Source organism: Drosophila gunungcola (assembly GCF_025200985.1).
Source record: "Drosophila gunungcola strain Sukarami chromosome 2R unlocalized genomic scaffold, Dgunungcola_SK_2 000027F, whole genome shotgun sequence".
Lineage (NCBI taxonomy): Eukaryota > Metazoa > Arthropoda > Insecta > Diptera > Drosophilidae > Drosophila > Drosophila gunungcola.
In genome coordinates, this window is record NW_026453175.1 from 269,693 (window position 1) to 288,356 (window position 18,664).

Here is an 18,664-nt window from a genome sequence, read left to right on the forward strand (position 1 = left end):
AGAGAAATGTTAGGAAATCGACGAACTAACAGAGAAATGTTAGGAAAACGAACTAACAGAGAAATGTAAGGAAAACGAACCAACAGAGAAATGTAAGCGAAACGTCGAACTAACAGAAAAACAACATTTGTGGGCTGCGCGTTGACGAAATTTGTTTGTGAAATTTTTCGTTCGTAGGACCAATTGCTTCTCTTCTGTCCGAAATTGCCCCGCATTCACGTGTCCGTGTAATATGTAAACGGTTTGTGGTTTTTATCTGGTGCGTTTGAGTCTTCGAAAAAATTCAAAATCGGAATTAAGTTATAATATAAAAACCAGCAACAACACAGTCGGGCGACAAAGCGACACGCCTCGCGTTGTTGTTGTTGTCGCGTGTGTTTTTTTATTCGGCAGCAACTATTTATTTATTTAGTCAATTTACTTGCAAAAACAAAAGTGCTCGCCATAAATTCAAATAAATAATAATTAATGTGCATAAGCGTTGAGAAACAAAGAAGAGCAGGCGATAAAGAATAGAGAGGGAGCAAGCGAGAGAGGGGATAAAAAACGAGACGTTCTCTCGCCTTCTCACTCCCACCCCCGCGCTTTCTCCATCGCCTCTTCACCCCTCCTTTTTATCACATTTGTTGTTGCTGCCTTTTTGTGTTCATTTATTTTTTTTCTGCGTCATAATTCGCGAGTCTTAAATTTTGTGTGCGCGTTTCTAGATTCACTGATCGGAATCCGATTTTTACATAAATATATATGGTACATATGTATATCCGAAGTCCAGTTAACCTTACGTAATTGAGTGTGATTTTAAACGACCAAAATGCATTTTGATCCCCAAAAATCTCTAATAACCGCCTGCTACGAGTGTTAAAATAATCAAAGAAAACCAATTAGAGCGGCGAAAAGAGTGCAAAAGAGGGAGATAGAGTAAGAGGCAGCTTTAGAGGGATCCAGAAAAAGGACTTGATCGGCTAACCGGTAGCGGAAACGGCAACGGCAAACGGATACGGAAGCTGGCAAGATGGCCGCCGCCCACAGCCACCTCAATGCCAATCTGCTCAGCTCGGACATCTCTCGCAGAAATCCGCAGGACGAGTACGAGCTCATTCAGAAGATTGGCTCGGGAACCTACGGCGATGTCTATAAGGTGGGTGCACATGGTCAAACAAAAAAGAAAGCGCCACAAAAAACAAAAAGAAAAAATAGCACCAGCATTAGAATTTTTTACCGGATCCCTACTTTTTATATGTAGTTTTGCCCTTGCATTTTTTGCATATCTGCTACACAGAGAACAAATTGAACGTTGGTGCTTATGTGCGAATGGTACACTTTATTTTAAACCTCAAATAAGTGAATTTATTTTTTGCTCTTCACAAAACAGTTTTTTGATAATTTCAAGAAATTCCAGATTTAAAAACGTGTTCTACAATTTCTTCAAAGGTTATTAGTGAAAATTTTTATAATTTATTTAGTTTAAAATTGTATTTAAAAATTATAGTATCGTTCCCAGCTTATTTGATAATGGTAGCTACTGAACTTGAAAAAACGTATTTTTACTCTGTACTGTTTTTCATTAGAAATGAAATGCAGAAAACATTAAATCATGAATGAAGAATGTAAAAATATTGTGTTCCAGTATAAGAGTGCATGTGCACCCCTCGACCCCACTCCACCCGCTTTCAGACCCTCATTTGTACATCTGTTTGCCACCGCATGCTTCACAACCCATTCACCCCCTCTCCCACAAGCACAAAATATGCGCAATTTTAGTTTTTTACTCACAAACTTCCATGTTTACTTTTGCTGCCCGTTGAATGGAAATATGACAAATGCCCCGAAACGCCAGCGAAGTTGCCCTTGGGCGCAAGGCGTGGCACAATGCAATTGTTGTTGCCAGGGGCCGAACTATAGGGAAATAAGGGGAGACATTATGGGATTTCGTATCTGCAGGCCATGGGTTAAGTTGCCTGTTTCCATATGGAATGCCTTTGGGTTTGGGGGGTTTCCTCAATTCGATTTATTGCGTTCCATGAAATCTATAAATTTTCAGCTTTATGCCCGTTTTTCGTTTGATTAATTTTGACGAAATTAAAATTGATTTAATTTCACATATCTCAAATAAGCTACAAAGCTGAAAATTCAATTATTTTATGCATTCTCCAAATGTGAAATGAAGTTATTGCGTTCAATTTGATTGGACATAAAAACGGTGTTATTCGAATTTATTGCAACATAATAAACTTAATTTTAAATCGATTTAAAGATTTATTTTAATCGATTTATTAAAAGACCAAGCTTTGTTTCATTATGAACAATAAAACAAATAAAAAAAACTGTAATATACAAGTCCATTTTGTTCCAAATATTAATGTCCAGTTTTTGCTTTGTTTGGTTTGAATTTATTTTTAATTGGTTGTTTTGCGTGGCGCATGTTAATGTTTTTAAAACCAAACAAAATGGTTTTATGGGGACCAAATGTAAAGTGAGCTGAAAATTCCTAAAGCCATTGACTTTGTGTTTTTTGCTCAGTGAAATGGCAGTTGTCTGATATTGGAATTGATTCATTCCCCTCTCTTCAATTTATCCGATAAGCAGCCACGCGCTTGCATTGATTATGGGGATTAGTTTCGAATGTGTTATTTATTTATGTTTGCCCACATCTGGTTTGGGCCCTCCACTCATTTTGCCATCTGATTGTCTTTTCCTACAGTCTGGTTCTGTTCTGTATCTTTTCTCTGTTCCATCCATGGGATGCGTCATGCTATAAGTCCAAAGCCCTTGGTTTCGGTTTCAATCCACCATTCCATTTCTACTCTTTCGTTCTGTTGAGGGAGCGACTTTTTACGTCGGCTTTATTTATTTTCATCGAGGTATTTGGTTGACAGGAGAATTTATGATGCCACACAACTAGCGGGAAGGCGATGGCATTCCGTTTCTGTTTACAAAAGTTCGCAAATGGAAAACAATTGGTTTTGGGATAATTCCCAGTTCGGTTTGCCACTTTGTTTACACAAAGTTTTGGGTAAACCATAATTACATATCGAGCGCTTGAAGTGCAGGGCAATCAAATAATCATCGTTTTGCTCTCTTTTCCCCCTTTTTTGCAACTTGTTTTGCGATATCAGTTTACAATAGAAATAATAACAGCGAAATGAACAATAATACGCCCTGTTGACAGGCTATTATGAATGGAATTGGGTTTCCACTGCTCCAATTTGCTTTACTTCACTTCTCTCATGTGTTCCCGTATAGGCCACTTACTCATTGATTCTTATTAGTGACACAATGATCCAAAAAGTGAGTGCAACAGCAGAAAAATAAAGTAACACTTAGAGAAAATTTGGACGGCGGTTTTTAAAAAAGTGTAAATCAAAACCATTATAATTATCAAATTATTCAAAATGAACGTGTGGAAAAAAATAGTTTTACACAGCACACAACCAAATGAATCCTTTGGTTTTCTTCCTATCAAACATATCTTTTCGGGTATTTTTTGAGTCTAGTGATTCATTTAGGGTATTACGTGTTTATTTCGAGTTTAATTTACTGAACTGTCATTACTTGTACATGGGATTACTATTTAGAACTACAGTTTATTAAGAATTCTTTTAGTCATATTCTTCTATCATAAATAAATGTGTAACATTTTTTTGGTATAAGTTTTAAAGTTTCTTTGTTTTTTTGAATGTTGTATAAAATGCTTTACCCAGGAGCGCCAGCAAGATTGGATAAAGCTGTATTTCTGGACAGACTTATCCGTTTTTTTACAAGTAATTAATGAAATTAGTAGTAAAAGATTTTTATAAGCGCTTTTAGTCAAATTAGCCAACATCTTTGTGATTGTCTCGCCTTTTCAAATAAATACCTTCATATTATGCTTTAATTTTTTATTACTCTGCAGGAAATCTAGAAGTAAAACAATTGGTACCTCACAAGGTGGGTGTGAAAACTCAGGATGGGAAAACTTGGGGTATACGGAGTGAGGGTAAGGGGCTGTTGCACGGAGTTTTCATTACCGGAAATTCGAGAGCGAAACGCAAGTGGGGAAAAGAAAATAAAAGAAATATGGAATAAGTGAACTCTGGGCTTTTCAGGCGCACAAAAGGAAAAGTGCCAGGTTACCTAGCGTTATGCAATGAAAACTGGCACAAATACTAGTGCATAGGCGCATACATATTTTATGCGTACATTTGCCTGTGTGCGTTTCGTATCTCTGTGTGTGTATATGTGTGTGTGTGTGTGTGATTGCCTTTGCCAGGCACTTGACTCCGCCATACAATGTTGCCCATTGTAGTTGTTGGTGCCTGCCACACTTTAACAATCATCCTCGTCATTGTTGTTGCTGGTTTTTATTTTGTTTTTGTTTTTAGCCTTTGTTATTGTTGTGCACGCAACACGCATGAAAACATGAAAAAATTGGCGCAAAGCCCTCAACGAGAGTAGGTGGCTGGGTGGTTATTTTATGTGGGGTAGGAGGTAAAAGAAAATTACTAGAGAAAAGAACGAAGTGAAGTGAATTTGAAGCAGTCCAAGTAAAGTGGTGGGAAGAAAGGCGAGTGGAGGCTTGCGGGGTGGCCAAGGAGGCGGTGGGCGCCTAAGGAGGTCACGTAGGCAACGCATGTATGTGGGCGTGGCTCTATGCGTTTTGTCTGTCTGAGAGTGTGTGTTTATGTTTGCTGATTTGCTGCTTGTTTGGTTTCGGTTTTCACACAAAGTGCAATTGCAATTGCTGCTAAACATAAAGCTCAGCTGCACGCCGCCGCCCTCTTCCTTTACCGAAAATGTTGCCATTTTTCATTGTTTCTCAACTGAGTTTTGTACAAAACAAAACCCGAATCACAGCCAAATCATTTGCGCTAAAAGCCCAACACAACAAACATAAAGCATAGAAACAAAGCCCAAAAGAGGACGAAAAAGAGTGGGCGAAAAGAAATTGGAACCAAGACTAGCCGAAAAATGTTTGCCTTGAACTAGGCGACAGGGAAAACAAAGCAAAACCAGCAGCCAAGGCAAATAGAAAATGTCAAAGGGTTTTTCCCCCCCCATTTGGTAAAAGGAAAAACGCAAGGATCCTCTGGATTTTGGTGGCCCTGGTGGGGGTAATATGCAAATGGATCTTGACACGCCCACCGCCAATGGGCGGAAAGCAAACAACCAGCAGGGAGACAATTTCAACGCCATCGCCGCATTTAAATGCTAAATGGCGAAACGCACACAACGCAGAACTTTTCCTGACAGGAAAAACAAAGATCCACTTGAAGGAAATCACATTCGGAACTTAATAGATTTAATATCCTAAGTAGGGTTGTTATGAAGGCCAAGATTTAAGATAAGTCTACATTTTATTCAGAAGGCTAATTTATTCCTCCAGCCTTAAGAACAAATGTTTTATTTGTCACTTTTGGGACAATTTAAAAATATATACACTGACTTTTTAAAAAAGGTTCTTAAACCTAAAGTAAATGTACATTTTTAGAATAACCAATATTAAAAATGTTTTCATGCATTAAAATTTTTTTTGATTTTGATTAAATCATTTCAAAGATTATGTATTCTTAATTTTAGATTCGTTATTTATATTGACAGCGGTATGAAATTGGCTTTGTTTTTAATAGTTTCAATATTTTCTTTTTTAAGAACTATTTCTGATTTTCTTCTTGAAAATGTCCCCAATTTTCAGGGACTTTCTCGCAGTGTGTAGATGTAGACAGAGTTAGGTGGCATTGGCAACCCTTAATTTAGCAACAACAAAGCGCCAGAACAAAACAAGTGACGATTGGGTTGTTAGCGGGGGTTGAGCACCGGGAAAGCCAGGCGGTAGCAGTGTCGGCTAAGGGGAAGGGTAGTGCAAAGGGTCGCCATGTTGACCCAATTCCGACGTGGCAATAATTTGCACGTCTTCAACGGACTGGAAAGGGGAAAGGGGTAAGGGGGAGTTACTGGGAAATGTTGTGGATGGAAAATGAGTAACGCTGGGGGTACTTAGAGGGCAGTTCCGCCCGCCGACTGTTGCAATGCTTTGTTGGCTTGCGGCTGCATTCTGTCTCACTCTTCCAAACCCACGCCTTAACCCTCCTGCTCCTGTTATTATATCCTAGCTATCCACTCCCCTTGGCCAAAACAAAAATCGCAACAAAAATGCTTACAACCAGAGCTCTATGTTGGCCAGTAAAATCGAGTTAACTCCGGATACTATAGCGAAATGTATTCCATGTTCGCTCATTAGCCTGTTCATTGACTTTCGGACATACGCAGATATTGATTGCGACACCGAGAGCGAATGATGCTTTAAATTGGGGGTATTATAAGACCATTATCGCAGATAGTTTACACAAGCCATTTATCCTTTACTCTATCTAGTTTACTTTAACTAATTTAGTCCTCCAGCCTTAAGAATAAATGTTTTATTTATAACATATTATTCAAAAACAGTTATTGAAACTAAACTAAATTAAAATTAAAAAACATCTTGGGAAAATTACTTAGCTTAAATTTGTACTTTCGGCATTTTTGAAGTAGAACCAAATAAAACTACCAAGCTTCAATTCCTTTTTTCGCCAAAGTTTCCTATAATAAAACTGTAAGCATTATAATAAGAGTCCACGGCTGTAAAAATTTTTTTCGTTTTATTTTCAAATTTAAATCTAAAATCACTTTTTTTTTTTAAATAAAAAAAGGGATCTTACACATACAAAGAAAAGAAAGAGTTTCAAAATTTTAAAACAGGTAATACCGATAGAATGTATGAAACTGCTGCAACTCAAGTTTCTCAATTTTGTTAATGATTGCCATTTTCAATTGGGTTGTTTATGTGCGGAGGTGGACGTGAAAGGTAACTTAATTGACTTAGAGCCCAACACGGTTAATGGTGTGCGGGAGAATTAGGAAACCGGATCTGAAATAGGACCAGGAACAGCAACAATTTGGCGCAATTAGCAGGAACAGTGCCAATGGGGACACGTGTTCTGGCCCCTACCACTCCTCGCCCACTCGTCTGTTTTTCCTGTAATGTCCCAGTAGAACCAGCAGACCAGACGAAAACCCCTTTGCTCCTCTTCGCTTCCCGCACTTATCTGGTATCCTTTCATGCCTAAACTAATCCACTTGCCAAATCAACTCAAATGCACGAAATTTAAATAAAAACCCAACTCCAGGGAACCCTAAATTCGTCCCTTTTTTTTCGTTCCCCGCAAAACCCAGAAATCCCAGTTGTGCAAATATTGGGACTGTCTGTTGGGGCAGCCACATCCCCACTCACCCGCTCTCTAGTATCCTTTCGCTTTAAAACATATCAGAAATATTGCATGGATCCCTCGCCCACTTTTCACCGACATCAGCAGACGTCCCCGAAGTCAAATAAAAAAGCACAAAATAAAAGGGAATCCAACTCTAAATCGGAATATTTTTTGTTTTGTTTTTTATACTCTTCTTTGCCGTGTTTAAAGTTGGGCTTGCGATGGGTGTGGGTAAAAAAAGGAGGTTGTTTAACGTTGGGAAAGGGTCAGTCGTAGGGAGACTCTTGTCTGTTGTGGGTGTGGCCATGGGGCGAATGCTTTTTCCTGGTCTTTGCTGTTTTGGAACTTGTCACTTGTCCAGGAAAAGGAGAAACACCAAGGCTTGTCTCTGGCACTGGGCCTAGGAAGTGGCAGCTGCTGCTGGCTAATTTTCCCACTGCCCTTCCTTTAACCGTGCCATTTTTGCTCCCTGTCTTGGCTGCACGGAGGAAAACTTTCTCGAAAACTTGACCAGAAAATGATTATTAAAATTAAATTGCACCATCTTAAAAGAGTTATTTTGGCTTAGCCAATTTTAAGGAGGAAACTCATTGCGGATTTGAATACTGATGTTATTGAATCCTTTATTTTGTTTGTCGTTTTAAAAAAAATGCTGACTCCTGTAATACTATAGGTATTCTTTTTTCTGCATGCCCTTTGATTTTGTGTTTGACCCTGGAGCCTGTGCAACGTCTAAATGTCACCATTCATCTTGCTCCAAATGTCCCTCCAGTTGAGAAGATATCTCGCCATCCTGCGGTTTCTTTAGTTTTTCTTTTCATTTCCTTGCTCATTTCCGTTTGACATTTTCCTTGAATATTGAGCAGCTTCTTCACTCATTCTTCGCTTTATCCGATGGAAAAGTCTTGAGCGCAGTCCCATCAATTGGATATATGCCAGGGAGGTGGAAAAACTTGGAGAATGGTCAGAGCCGGGTGAAGTGTTTACAACATTTCTAGCTCGTTATTTGGCCAATTTCGAAAAGGATTTAGCCGGGCGCCCTTCTACAGTCCTGCAGCTATCCCCTCCTAAGTTTGTATGTACTTAGCCTGTATGTACATGCACATGTGCATATGGGCTCGAGTGTGTGTGCGGCTGCCAAAAACTTTGTCCTTCATTATAACTTCTCCTTGCCGCTCTAGCTCCCCGCTCATCCTTGCAACGTCAGAGTTTGCCATATTAAAATCATCATCAGCGGCGTCCAAACATCCAACTTGTATAAGAAGCTAAGTAAGAATAAATTGAGGCAGAAATAAAACGGGTGAATATTTCACGCATGCCGTCATAAACTTGAGCCTAGTGGGCGTGGCAGCAGCCTACACACATTTTCTTGTAACTGCCAGCGCTGCGCAGCCGCCAAAGAGTTTCAAAGTTGCAGTGGCAGCTAAAAAAACAACTGAAACTGAAACTTAAAAGTCAAGCTGAAAGATGAAAAAGAGAGCTATCGATGTCGCGATGAATGTCATCACATTTTCCCCTTCTCGCCTTTGGCGTTTCACAAAGTTCAATGGACTGCCACACAGTGGAAATCAAATTAACAATATTATTACATACCAGTTTCTTTTTTATCACATTTTTGGCATCACCACATAAGCTGATTTAATGGGAACTAAATGTATTATTTTGTTATGTTGATATTTAAAACATGTTATTTTAATTGGAAATTTATAAACAGTTTGGTGAATATATTGCCAGGTATTGTATTCGTTTGTTGATTATTTTAATATAAGTTTTAAATGCAATTTGTTGCATCAAACAGTTCCGAAAGAAAAACAAATTGAATTGTTCTTTGTGTAGGGGCTAAAAATAACAATCCCCTGGCAAGTGGCAATTGTTGCTGCTGTTGCTGTGAACAACTTCAGATGAAATCTTTGGCACCTAAATTTGCATTCAATTTTTTGCACTTGGAAAAGTTAACTTTCCCGCATTTGGTGTGCTCCCTGCGGGCAGCGACAGATGATTAAAAACTTGTAGAATTATGCAAGTAAAATGAGCTACTTAACAAGTGGAGGTTGTAGGATACAACCAAAGTTGACCTGCTGTTTGGTGTTTTTGTTTCTTTGCATAATTCCATTAGCAGTCGAAAGTTGCTGCGGGAGTCGGAAAAGTTAGCAGCCCAAACTAATTCTCATTAAAATGTGTAATTCCAATTTACGGTGAGTAAAAGCAGTACTTGTGGTTCCGGAAAAGTGCAAAAACCACCGCCAAACTCAAAACAGGGGAAAAGCCTTGGTGGTGTGGGTGGTGCAATCATAAGGGCACTAAGCCATCGATTCGAAAGACTCTCCAGTTGCCTAGCAGCTGTGGGTCTAATTAGGGAATTTCGAGTTCATCTCTCATCAGAGGCTCAAGATAAACCGCATCCACTCATAATTCCCATAAGGCAGCAAGGTCATAATAATGATAACGACCAGGATGCTGGAGGAGGGTCGCCCAAGCAGTTGACAAAATAATCAAAATAAACAAAAAAAATAATGATAAACCTTAAAGTAATTTGCATAAACTGCGAGAGCTTTGCAGGCACCGAGCATAATTAATGAGTGACGAAATCCCAAAGTGGTGCGGTGGATAGAGAAAACAAAGTGCGGCGGAGAAATTCTGGGTTGAGCGTAAACCGCACAACACTAAACTGACTTTAATTGAGGGAGACATGACGGAATTATTAAAATTATTATGACAGGCCGCAGAGAGAAGGAGAGAAAAGGAGCCGATCCAGAAGCGTGACGAAATTGTTGACAAACTTGAAATGGAAGATAGAGGGAGACAGGGAATGGGAATAAGAGTAGTAGACACAGAAACACAATTAAGCGTAATATGTAATTGCGCTTGAAATAAAGTTTTTTTTCCTGATGTAAGGGGAAGGCAGAATTATAGAAACAGAACGATAAATGCTCTTAGGGTTTCCATATGTGTGTAAAACTTCTGAGTTGATTTTACACGAACAGAAATACTATAACAGTTTCATAATAAAATTGTTTACTCTTGAAAAATGGATGGAGGTTGTTTTTGTACTGAAAGCAGTGCAGTTTGTGTATTTCCATAAACTGTACAGCATACAATTTGCATTTAATCCTAAGCTGTGATGAAACATATATTAACGTTTGAATTAAGTTTTCTCTGTATGTGTGTTATAGCAATTAGTTAATGGAGTTTGTCTTAAGACCCAAGTTTCGGTATTTACTTTTTTGTTGTTCGCTCTCAGCTTTTTTATAATGTGCGTCAAAAGTAAAACAGAAGTGGAAAACAACTGGGAACAGCCATTAATGGGGCATAGAGGGGGTCTTTTGGGGGGAATGTGTATGATGGGTAACACATTTGCTGGCCAAATTGACAAACAAGTCAAAGCCCAAGAATAAGAACCATAAAAAGCAATACCATAAAGAACAGAAAGAACAGAAAAGGAAAAAAGTTGCAAAATAAATGATAGGGTAAAGTTGGTAAATATATAAATGCGAGAAAAAATATGATAAAAATGAAGTAGTCACTAAGAGCTAGAAATCACAATAGCAACAGCAAAGAACAAGGCGGAAAGGAAAGAAAAAAGAAAATAAAATAAAGAATAAGCAGCAGACAAGAAGTGAAATGAGCCAAAGGAAACTTCAAGTCAAATAAAAAGTCTTTAGCAACGCTTTTGCCTCATCAATAATTTATGTGCCTTTGCCTGCGACCATCGAGGGGGTTTCCCATTTCCCTCTTTCCCTCCGTTGGATTGAGTTTTCCATGGGTCCATAATGAACATTGTTTGCCTCAAGTTCAAAGTTTGCGCCAGGGAAATGCGCTTCATTAAATCGAAGGAGAGGACAAAGGGGCAGGGCAGAAGTCTTCTGGGGGTCTGGAAAAATACTTAATTTAAAGTTTTGCTATTTTATAAATATTTTACTTTCGTCGGCGTTCTCTGTGTCTGTTTTTTTTTTTATTCAAAGAAAATACTTTTTAGACTTTTTTCTTTGATGATGTTAAGGGAGGCCGGGGGAACAGGGGTAGCTAGGCGGTGACCTTGAGCTGAAGCCGAGCTCAACCGAAAGATATATTGTGAGAACTGAGCAGCTCTAGGCAACCCACACTGATGACAGATGACGACCACTGAGCGTTAAATGATGATGAAGCGGATCCGAAGCGGAGCTTTATTGGGAAGTCGCGCCTCTTCGTGAAAAGCTGAGTTTTCTCCGCTTTTCGCTCACCCCCCTTCGCTTGATTTATGCCCTTAACTGCGCCGAACAGCTTGATGAAGTTCCTTTTCCAAAACATTACGTAATTTAATGCAAACCCCAAACTGTTGTCAAATATTTCACGTTGCAAGCAACCATAACAACGTTCCTCGTTTTTGGCTGGCAAAAATTCCTGCAGGAAGAAAAAATGCAGAGTGGAAACCGCTGACCAATATTTCACAAACAATGCCGAAACAAAAGCGAGAAATAAAGGGCGGAAGTTGCCTGCATTTGTGGGCGGGGGAAATGAAAAAGAGAATTTCCATCAGAGCTGCAGGAGGCGCCCAACCGCAGTTACTGTGTTTTCCTCTTTTTCCACTCCCACAGCGAAGAATCCCTCAATTATGCAATTTTCTATTTTTCAGCAAATTGAAACTGAACTTCCATCTCCCTTTTTTGCTGGCACAGTTTTTAGCACAACTTCAAGCCTCACTGGCAGGTGGAAAATGCTTTCAGATTTCTATTTTCCTTTTCTCTGCCACCGCTTCCGGGATGGAACAACATTTTTGGCTGCTTCTCAATAATGCACATATGGTTCGTCCTCAATCTTTGAGCCTCGATTGCTAATCTCGTAAATAAATGTTTTCCTTTTTGCGGCAGGTAAGCTCTCTGCTTTTCCCTATTCAAATTGGAAATCAATTTCTAGCCTATCGCTCTTTGTTATCAATTCTGGCCAAAACTAGAACTTGTATCCACACAGGCAAAAAATTATCAATATTTGTTACCAGCTGGGTGGTTTTTACTTATCAAAAAAAAATATTTATAGCGCTTAGATATTTCTTTTATGTCATTGATTGCGAGTTTCTATTGAAAGTAGACTAGCGAATTAATGTGCCTAAATCTGTTTTAATAGTGATTTTAATTTAAATCACGGTTGTAGCTATGTATTGCGATTGGATATCAAATTATTGATTAATTAAAAAGGCAACAGCGATTAAGAAATCCTTTTAAGAGATACAAATATTTAATAAGGCAATTTAATGCAAAAAACATGATTTTTTGTAATTTCTTTTGCCCAATTTTCGGAATGAAATATAATTGCCTGCCCTACATTTGTCCCATTTTCATATTTCCGGAACATAAATTTTAAAAGCGAGTAAAATTTTTAACTGGCTATATAGACTTCCTCCCCGTCATTCATTTGTTATGGCGCCAAAAGTAAATAATAAAACGGGAAATCTTACGGAAATACTGCCAATGGAGGGGGAGTTCTGAATTTTTGTTAAGCACTTGCCACTTCAAGCCGTCGGAGCAGATAAATATTCTGGAAAATAGTTGCGGGCGGGGCGGGATAGCGAACTTTGTTCTTGGCAAATGAAAAGTTTTCAAATTCTCCTTGGGCTTAATCCTGAATTATGGTTCGGAGGCACTTTCAATGAATTTATGGCAGCCGAGAACTGTTTGCTGTCTTAAAACGCAATAACCGTTAAGAACATCGTCTTCCCCATACCCTTTTTCCGCTCCCCAACGCATTTGGTTAGCTCACAATGCTTGGCACGTTGGTCAAATGGTCACGTTCCGTTTGCCAGTGGAGCCGGCGGCAGGTGACAAACAGGTGAGTTGAGTGGGAGGAGCAAGTGGAAATGGGGGTGGTGTGGTGGTGGTGGTGGTGGCTCGTTTCGAATGTGATTGATGAGAGGAGGAAGACGGAGGGTGATAAGAGTTGACATTCGACAGGTGTGCAAAGCGAAAGGGAATGACAAAACGCATGTAAAATGAAGAAACAAGTCGCATTTTCCAACCGAAAGATAGACGGAAAGCGATAGCAATGGAAATGGCTCATAAAATTTATGACAAAAATATTTTTTATGGTAGTACCAATTCTGTGGCAGAAATGATTTACCCTTGAATTTATAAAAGTGCACTAACAATTTAATGTTCTCTTAAAAGCCCTTAGTTTGGGTTGGACTTACCAGAACCTACAGAAGATGTTTTAAGACTCGGATTTATTTTGAGTAACCCAGTCGATATACCGCCGTGAGTAACGCTCTCACCTCCGGTGAGCCAACAAAGCAACAACAATTAGCCTTGTTGCCTTGACGTTATCTGTTAATGTCTGTATGGGTACTTATACTTATAGTACAGGCGGGTGCACACGCATGAGCATTCACACATGGCCTGGCAAACGGGCCTGAAAGTGTGCCATTGGCATTCCCAGTTTATGCTCGGCACTCCGCCCAATGCGCCCTCCGTGTCGCAGAGCAACCTCCTCCAATGTTATCGCTTGGCATATTAAGCCAGGGAGCAAGAACCGTGCTTGAAATTCATTCATTAGCTCATTCCCTCGCTCCAGCCTTTGAGTCATCGCTTACTTGAGAGCTTGCATCAAACACGGAAATTAGCATAAGCTGAAGGGTGGGCAAAACAACGTTTGCCAATTATATAACCCATCCAGCTTTAATTGCGCTTCCTATGCCACACGAGGCGTATACGCAACTTTAATGCGCCCCGTTGCCACAGAGATGAAACGTACTCTTTGTTCGTTGCTTATGTCACATCTTGATTCCCTGGCAGCTTAATGTCCAGTTTGCTAAGCTGATTATGGTTTATTGATGACTACAAATCTTTGCCGGCAACTTCCGGCCTAGACCTATTATCCTTCCTGTGTGTGTTAGTCCATCAATGACACCCGCTCTGGGAAATCAATTCAATTTGTTATGCTAAGCGTTTGGTTTGCATTTTGTGCATTAATTTATTTAAGTGCACTGCACCGGAAAGTAAATAAAAGGGTACTTGAACTGGCTATTTGGGACATAATAGTTATCCGCCATATAAATCAATATTGTCAAGAGGACTGATTGTTCAAAAATCAATTAGAGTAGGCATAATAATGGTTGACAAAAGTCCAATTAATTTGATTGCAGATTCACAATCTTCCTAACATCGAGTAGCATTTATATACCGACCGTTTTCTTTCGGTGTTCATGCATTGTGGTTGATCGAATTCACCAATTCGGAAAATGCATCCCATAACTACACATTGCCTCGCTCTGTGGCAATTTGCGAAAATGTCTTGAGGTGAAAGGGTCGGATTCATTCAGCGTGACAAAGTTCCTAGTGTAAGAATTGAATTTCGGAAATTTTCTGGATTTTCAAACCTCTTTCCCTCAAGGAGAGCATGTAAATGTAACGGACAAGGACATGGACCTTTCACCCCTTTGCGTGCATGTTGCCAAAGGCCAAGTGGCACCCAAATGAGATCCCTTACATCCCCCAACGCCACACCTGCTTGGGGTTACCTTTTTTTTACACGTGTCTCTTGTCAAGTGCAGGGAGGACATCGACTGGAGGGTCCTTGAACGAAATACCCCAGCCCCTTGAATATTTGTACCCAACTTGTTAATATTTCGACAACGTTTCGGGGCCTGTGAATTGAGTAGAGTGGGTGGGTTTGATGGGCCCGAAATCCCTCTCGCAGGACATTGAAAATTGTGTAGGTCCTTTTTGCAGTTGAACTTTTCAATTTGATTGCCAAACGAAAGGCGTTAAACGGGTCCAAGAGCAGGTGGGCGCGCCCCGATGACTAAAAGTAATTAAAGTATTTTCCCAGGTCGCTACACAAAACGGGGGGATGGGCAAAAAGGGCGGGGTAGAACTGCTGGAAAAAGCTCGCAGCTGCTGCAAATGATATTCAATTTGTAGAAAATGTTTTCTAGGCGGGTAGAATCAAAACAACAAAATGAGAACTAGGCTAACAGAAAAACCGGCGGTAAGTGAGGGGGCGGAAAACATAATATGCATAAAGCCAATGGCCCACAGAGTGGGACAGGGATAGTGGGCTGCTTTGATGGCTCCATTCCAGCTTCCAGCTTGTATTTGTAGCTGTTCTCTGGGAAACTTTTTCAGGAGGAGCAAAAACTTTGCCCAGCACTTGAATGTATCTGTAGCTTTTTTCTTTTTTGCTTATACCTTACCTTGGAATTCTAAATAGGAAAGGGGAGGCTTCGTTACACAAAGAGGAAAACCAAACATATATACACATATAGATTATTCAAATACAATTTAACGTTCTTTATATGGTGACTTCCGAGTTAAAAACTTAATACGTACAAATTGAGTACTTAAATTAAAAAACTTGAAAAATTATATTTGTTAACTTAAATCTAGAAAAGTTGATCTTAATACCATATGTTATACTTGTTTATTTCTTAAAATAACTAATTTTAAAGTTTTAATTTAAGTCTTACAATCGTTTTAAGGGGGACCCTCGTTTAGACCTACCAAAAAAAGCATACATTTTGGGATTTTTTTTCTCGGATAAGATAAATTTAAGTTTTGTAGTTTATAATTTAGCTTAATACATGTCTTAACAGTTTACAAACATTTTTCCAGAACAAAACATTTTTAATTTTGGATTGTACACAGTGTCCAGCACGTCAATAATTTCTGTACATTCCAGCGCTCTAAACATTCGTCTGAAACAAAAAAAAAATTTTTTTTTACTTTGGGATAAAACCTTTGATATGACATTTTGTCTTTTTAAACAAATCTAGAAATACATTTAAAAGTAATTTTTTGAGTTGAAAAGTAAAAAACTGAATGTCACATTCAAGACAATTTTATTATCTTTAAAATGAGATATGGTAAAGCATGATTGGTTCAGAAAATCGAATGCTATTTTAATATAACTTGTCGCGTCCTACTTAAAGTGGTACCTCTACAAAAATAGAGATATCGTCTTAAAATTTCAAATGTATATTCTTAAATAGTTGTGGAATCGATTCAAATTATTTAAAAAAAAACGATTTTTCCTCCCTTAAGTAGCTGATTATTTTTCTCCGTGTGCAATAGTCCGATGAATGCAATTTGGTTAAGTGTGCAGGCAAGTTGATATTTTTTGGAGCTGGCTTACGGATGATAGATGATAGGAGCCCGGAAAATGAAACAAAAACTGAAAAGAGTTAAGCACTGGGATAAGTTGGGATTAGTTTTGGCTAATTGAATTGTGCGTTGCAGGTTGGGCAGTTGAAGGCGGAGAACGGAGTAAAGCAGTGTCTAATGCCGAGCAATATAAATGGAAACCGGTCGAGTTCATTCCAGCTTCTAGGGTCAACGGCTGTCTACGAGGGACCCTTGAATATTCTAGACTCTTTTCACTTTGCCTCACATTTTTGATGCCCCGACAAAGTAAGTTGTGTGCGTGTGTGTCCCTTTTGCTAATCGTTTATTTACGAGCGCGTTCCAGAGCCGGAAAAGCGTGTCTGGGCTCGGTTGGCTTCTCCTCTGAGCCTGGCAATTAATAAAACATGAACTCAATTAGTTTAAAAGGCTCACCGTGATCGAAAGCCGTAAGCCAGCAAAACAGGGGCCATCAGAAACGTTGACAAATTGCACGGCAGCGAGAGAGAGAGAGAGAGACTTCAATTAAAAAGTCGCCGCGAGATCCTTTCATCGAACTCATTACAGCTCGCTTCTTGTGCTTCATTTTCCATTTCCGCCGTGCAATTTCCCCTTCTCCTCTTTCTAGGGCAATTAGGGTGCGCAGGAGCTTGTGGCCAGCCCCAAAGTCCTTCTACTGACCATGTCCTCACAAAGACCAAAAACAGAAAGAGAATGACTGGAAAATCCTTCACCGCCGAAATTAATTTACTCCTCTTGCAGTTCTCCTCATTCCCATTTCCCATTTTCGTTTCGTTTAGGTTTCCGTCCTGCTTTTTCGACTGGTCTGTTTTCCTTCCTTCGATTCGTTTTTCCACAATTTGCCACAAATTTCCCTGTTGATTCTTGGAAAACTCATTGAGGGAAAAATCGACTTCTGAGGTCAGGAATTAAATTGTAGATTTAAGAGTGACTTAGCTAAAGTCTTTAAAGAAAAGTTTAGTCCTTTATGTGGTTATTTTAAACTTCTTAAATGTGGATTTAAAAATTTTAAAATAAATATTTTCTTGTTCGTGGTGGCTTAAGTCTAGTGCCACAGTTTCCTCTTACTTTATGCATTTTTGTTTATAAATCTTGACAGAATTGGTCTATTTTTTATTTTGTTCTGTGTAACGAAACATTGCATACATGAATTAAAACCAGCATAGATTTGATTTTCATAAAAGCTGTACAAACTTGAATTAATGCAAAAAAAGAAAAATAAAAAAAGTTACGCTCATTGAATTTTTAATTTGATTTAATTAAATCAGCAACTTTTCGGGGCCCACTTCAACAGTCTAATCGGCTGAGGAGGCCGGCGGCCGAACACTCTTCGCTGGTTGCGCTAATTGGGAAAATCGGCTCAGCAAAGTTTGTCCGGCTCAAAGGTATAATTTGATTGATGCGACTCCTGATCCACCGCTCCAAGAGCTTCATCTGTCCGCCCATCAAAGTGAAACGCCCCGAGGCGGAAGCGTAAGTTTTAATTGCCAGTCCGGACAGTTGGTGGCCGTAAATCAGGGTACTGGGCCCAAACATCATGCGAGCTGTATTACCACTATGTTGCATAATTTACGAGCTCTGAGGGCTGGCTTAAAAAACCAAGGAAATGCTAAAATCGATAGTGAAATAAATGGTAGAGAAGCTCTGCCACTCTTCGTGGCCCCAAAAAAATGGGTTAGAACGGAACTGTATTAATAACGCAAACGAAGCTCCCCGCCAGACAAGCGGCAGAAAATGGAACAGGAAATGCGCGTCCTGTTGGCCAGGAAGGTAATTTTGCACGCAAGCCCAGCTCCGAATACCAATAACAATGAAGGCACCAGAGCAGCAGAAACCTGGTAATGGTAGAAATACTCAGAAAAAAATGCATAACTTGGAACTAAATAATATCCAATAAAACCAGACGAGAAATATAAACTTTAGATATAGTTATAAAACAACACTAAAAACCAAAAACGCAAGATAGTTTTAACATACTTATTTATATTGCAGAAATAATATTTTGTTTTAATAGCAAGTATTTTAGTGCTCTTTAAATCTGTAATTAAAACACATATTTTGCCTGTGTAGAGTTGCAAAATGAAATCGGAGCTGCGCGTGGTTAGAACATTGCAAGCTGGGACTTGAAACTTTTTACTCCTCTAATTGATGGCAGGGACGATGAACTCGTGAAAGAACAATAGGTCCTGAAAGTACATTAAGCAGTTGGCAAAGCACTGCAGTCTTAGTGATCCACTCGAAAGATGATGCTTCCCTCAAATTTTGCTGATATATTAGCGTTCTTGTTCTCATCTTCTATTTGCCATTGGCAACAATCAAAAAACTTTTCCA

At 39.2% G+C, this 18,664-nt stretch overlaps 2 protein-coding genes across 2 annotated transcripts in view; one reads left to right on the forward strand and one right to left on the reverse strand.

Moving 5' to 3' along the window:
* LOC128256765 (zinc finger protein 33A) overlaps positions 1 to 18,664 on the reverse strand; it is a 181,192-nt gene that overhangs the window by 63,255 nt on the left and 99,273 nt on the right. The gene's annotated exons all lie outside the window — the stretch shown is intronic.
* The window catches only part of LOC128256756 (mitogen-activated protein kinase kinase kinase kinase 5), a 53,817-nt gene continuing 35,259 nt past the window's right edge, over positions 107 to 18,664 (forward strand). The window contains 1 exon segment of the mRNA XM_052987313.1: positions 107 to 1,138. Within this exon segment, the coding sequence (XP_052843273.1) occupies positions 1,013 to 1,138 (126 nt within the window). The 5' untranslated portion in view covers positions 107 to 1,012.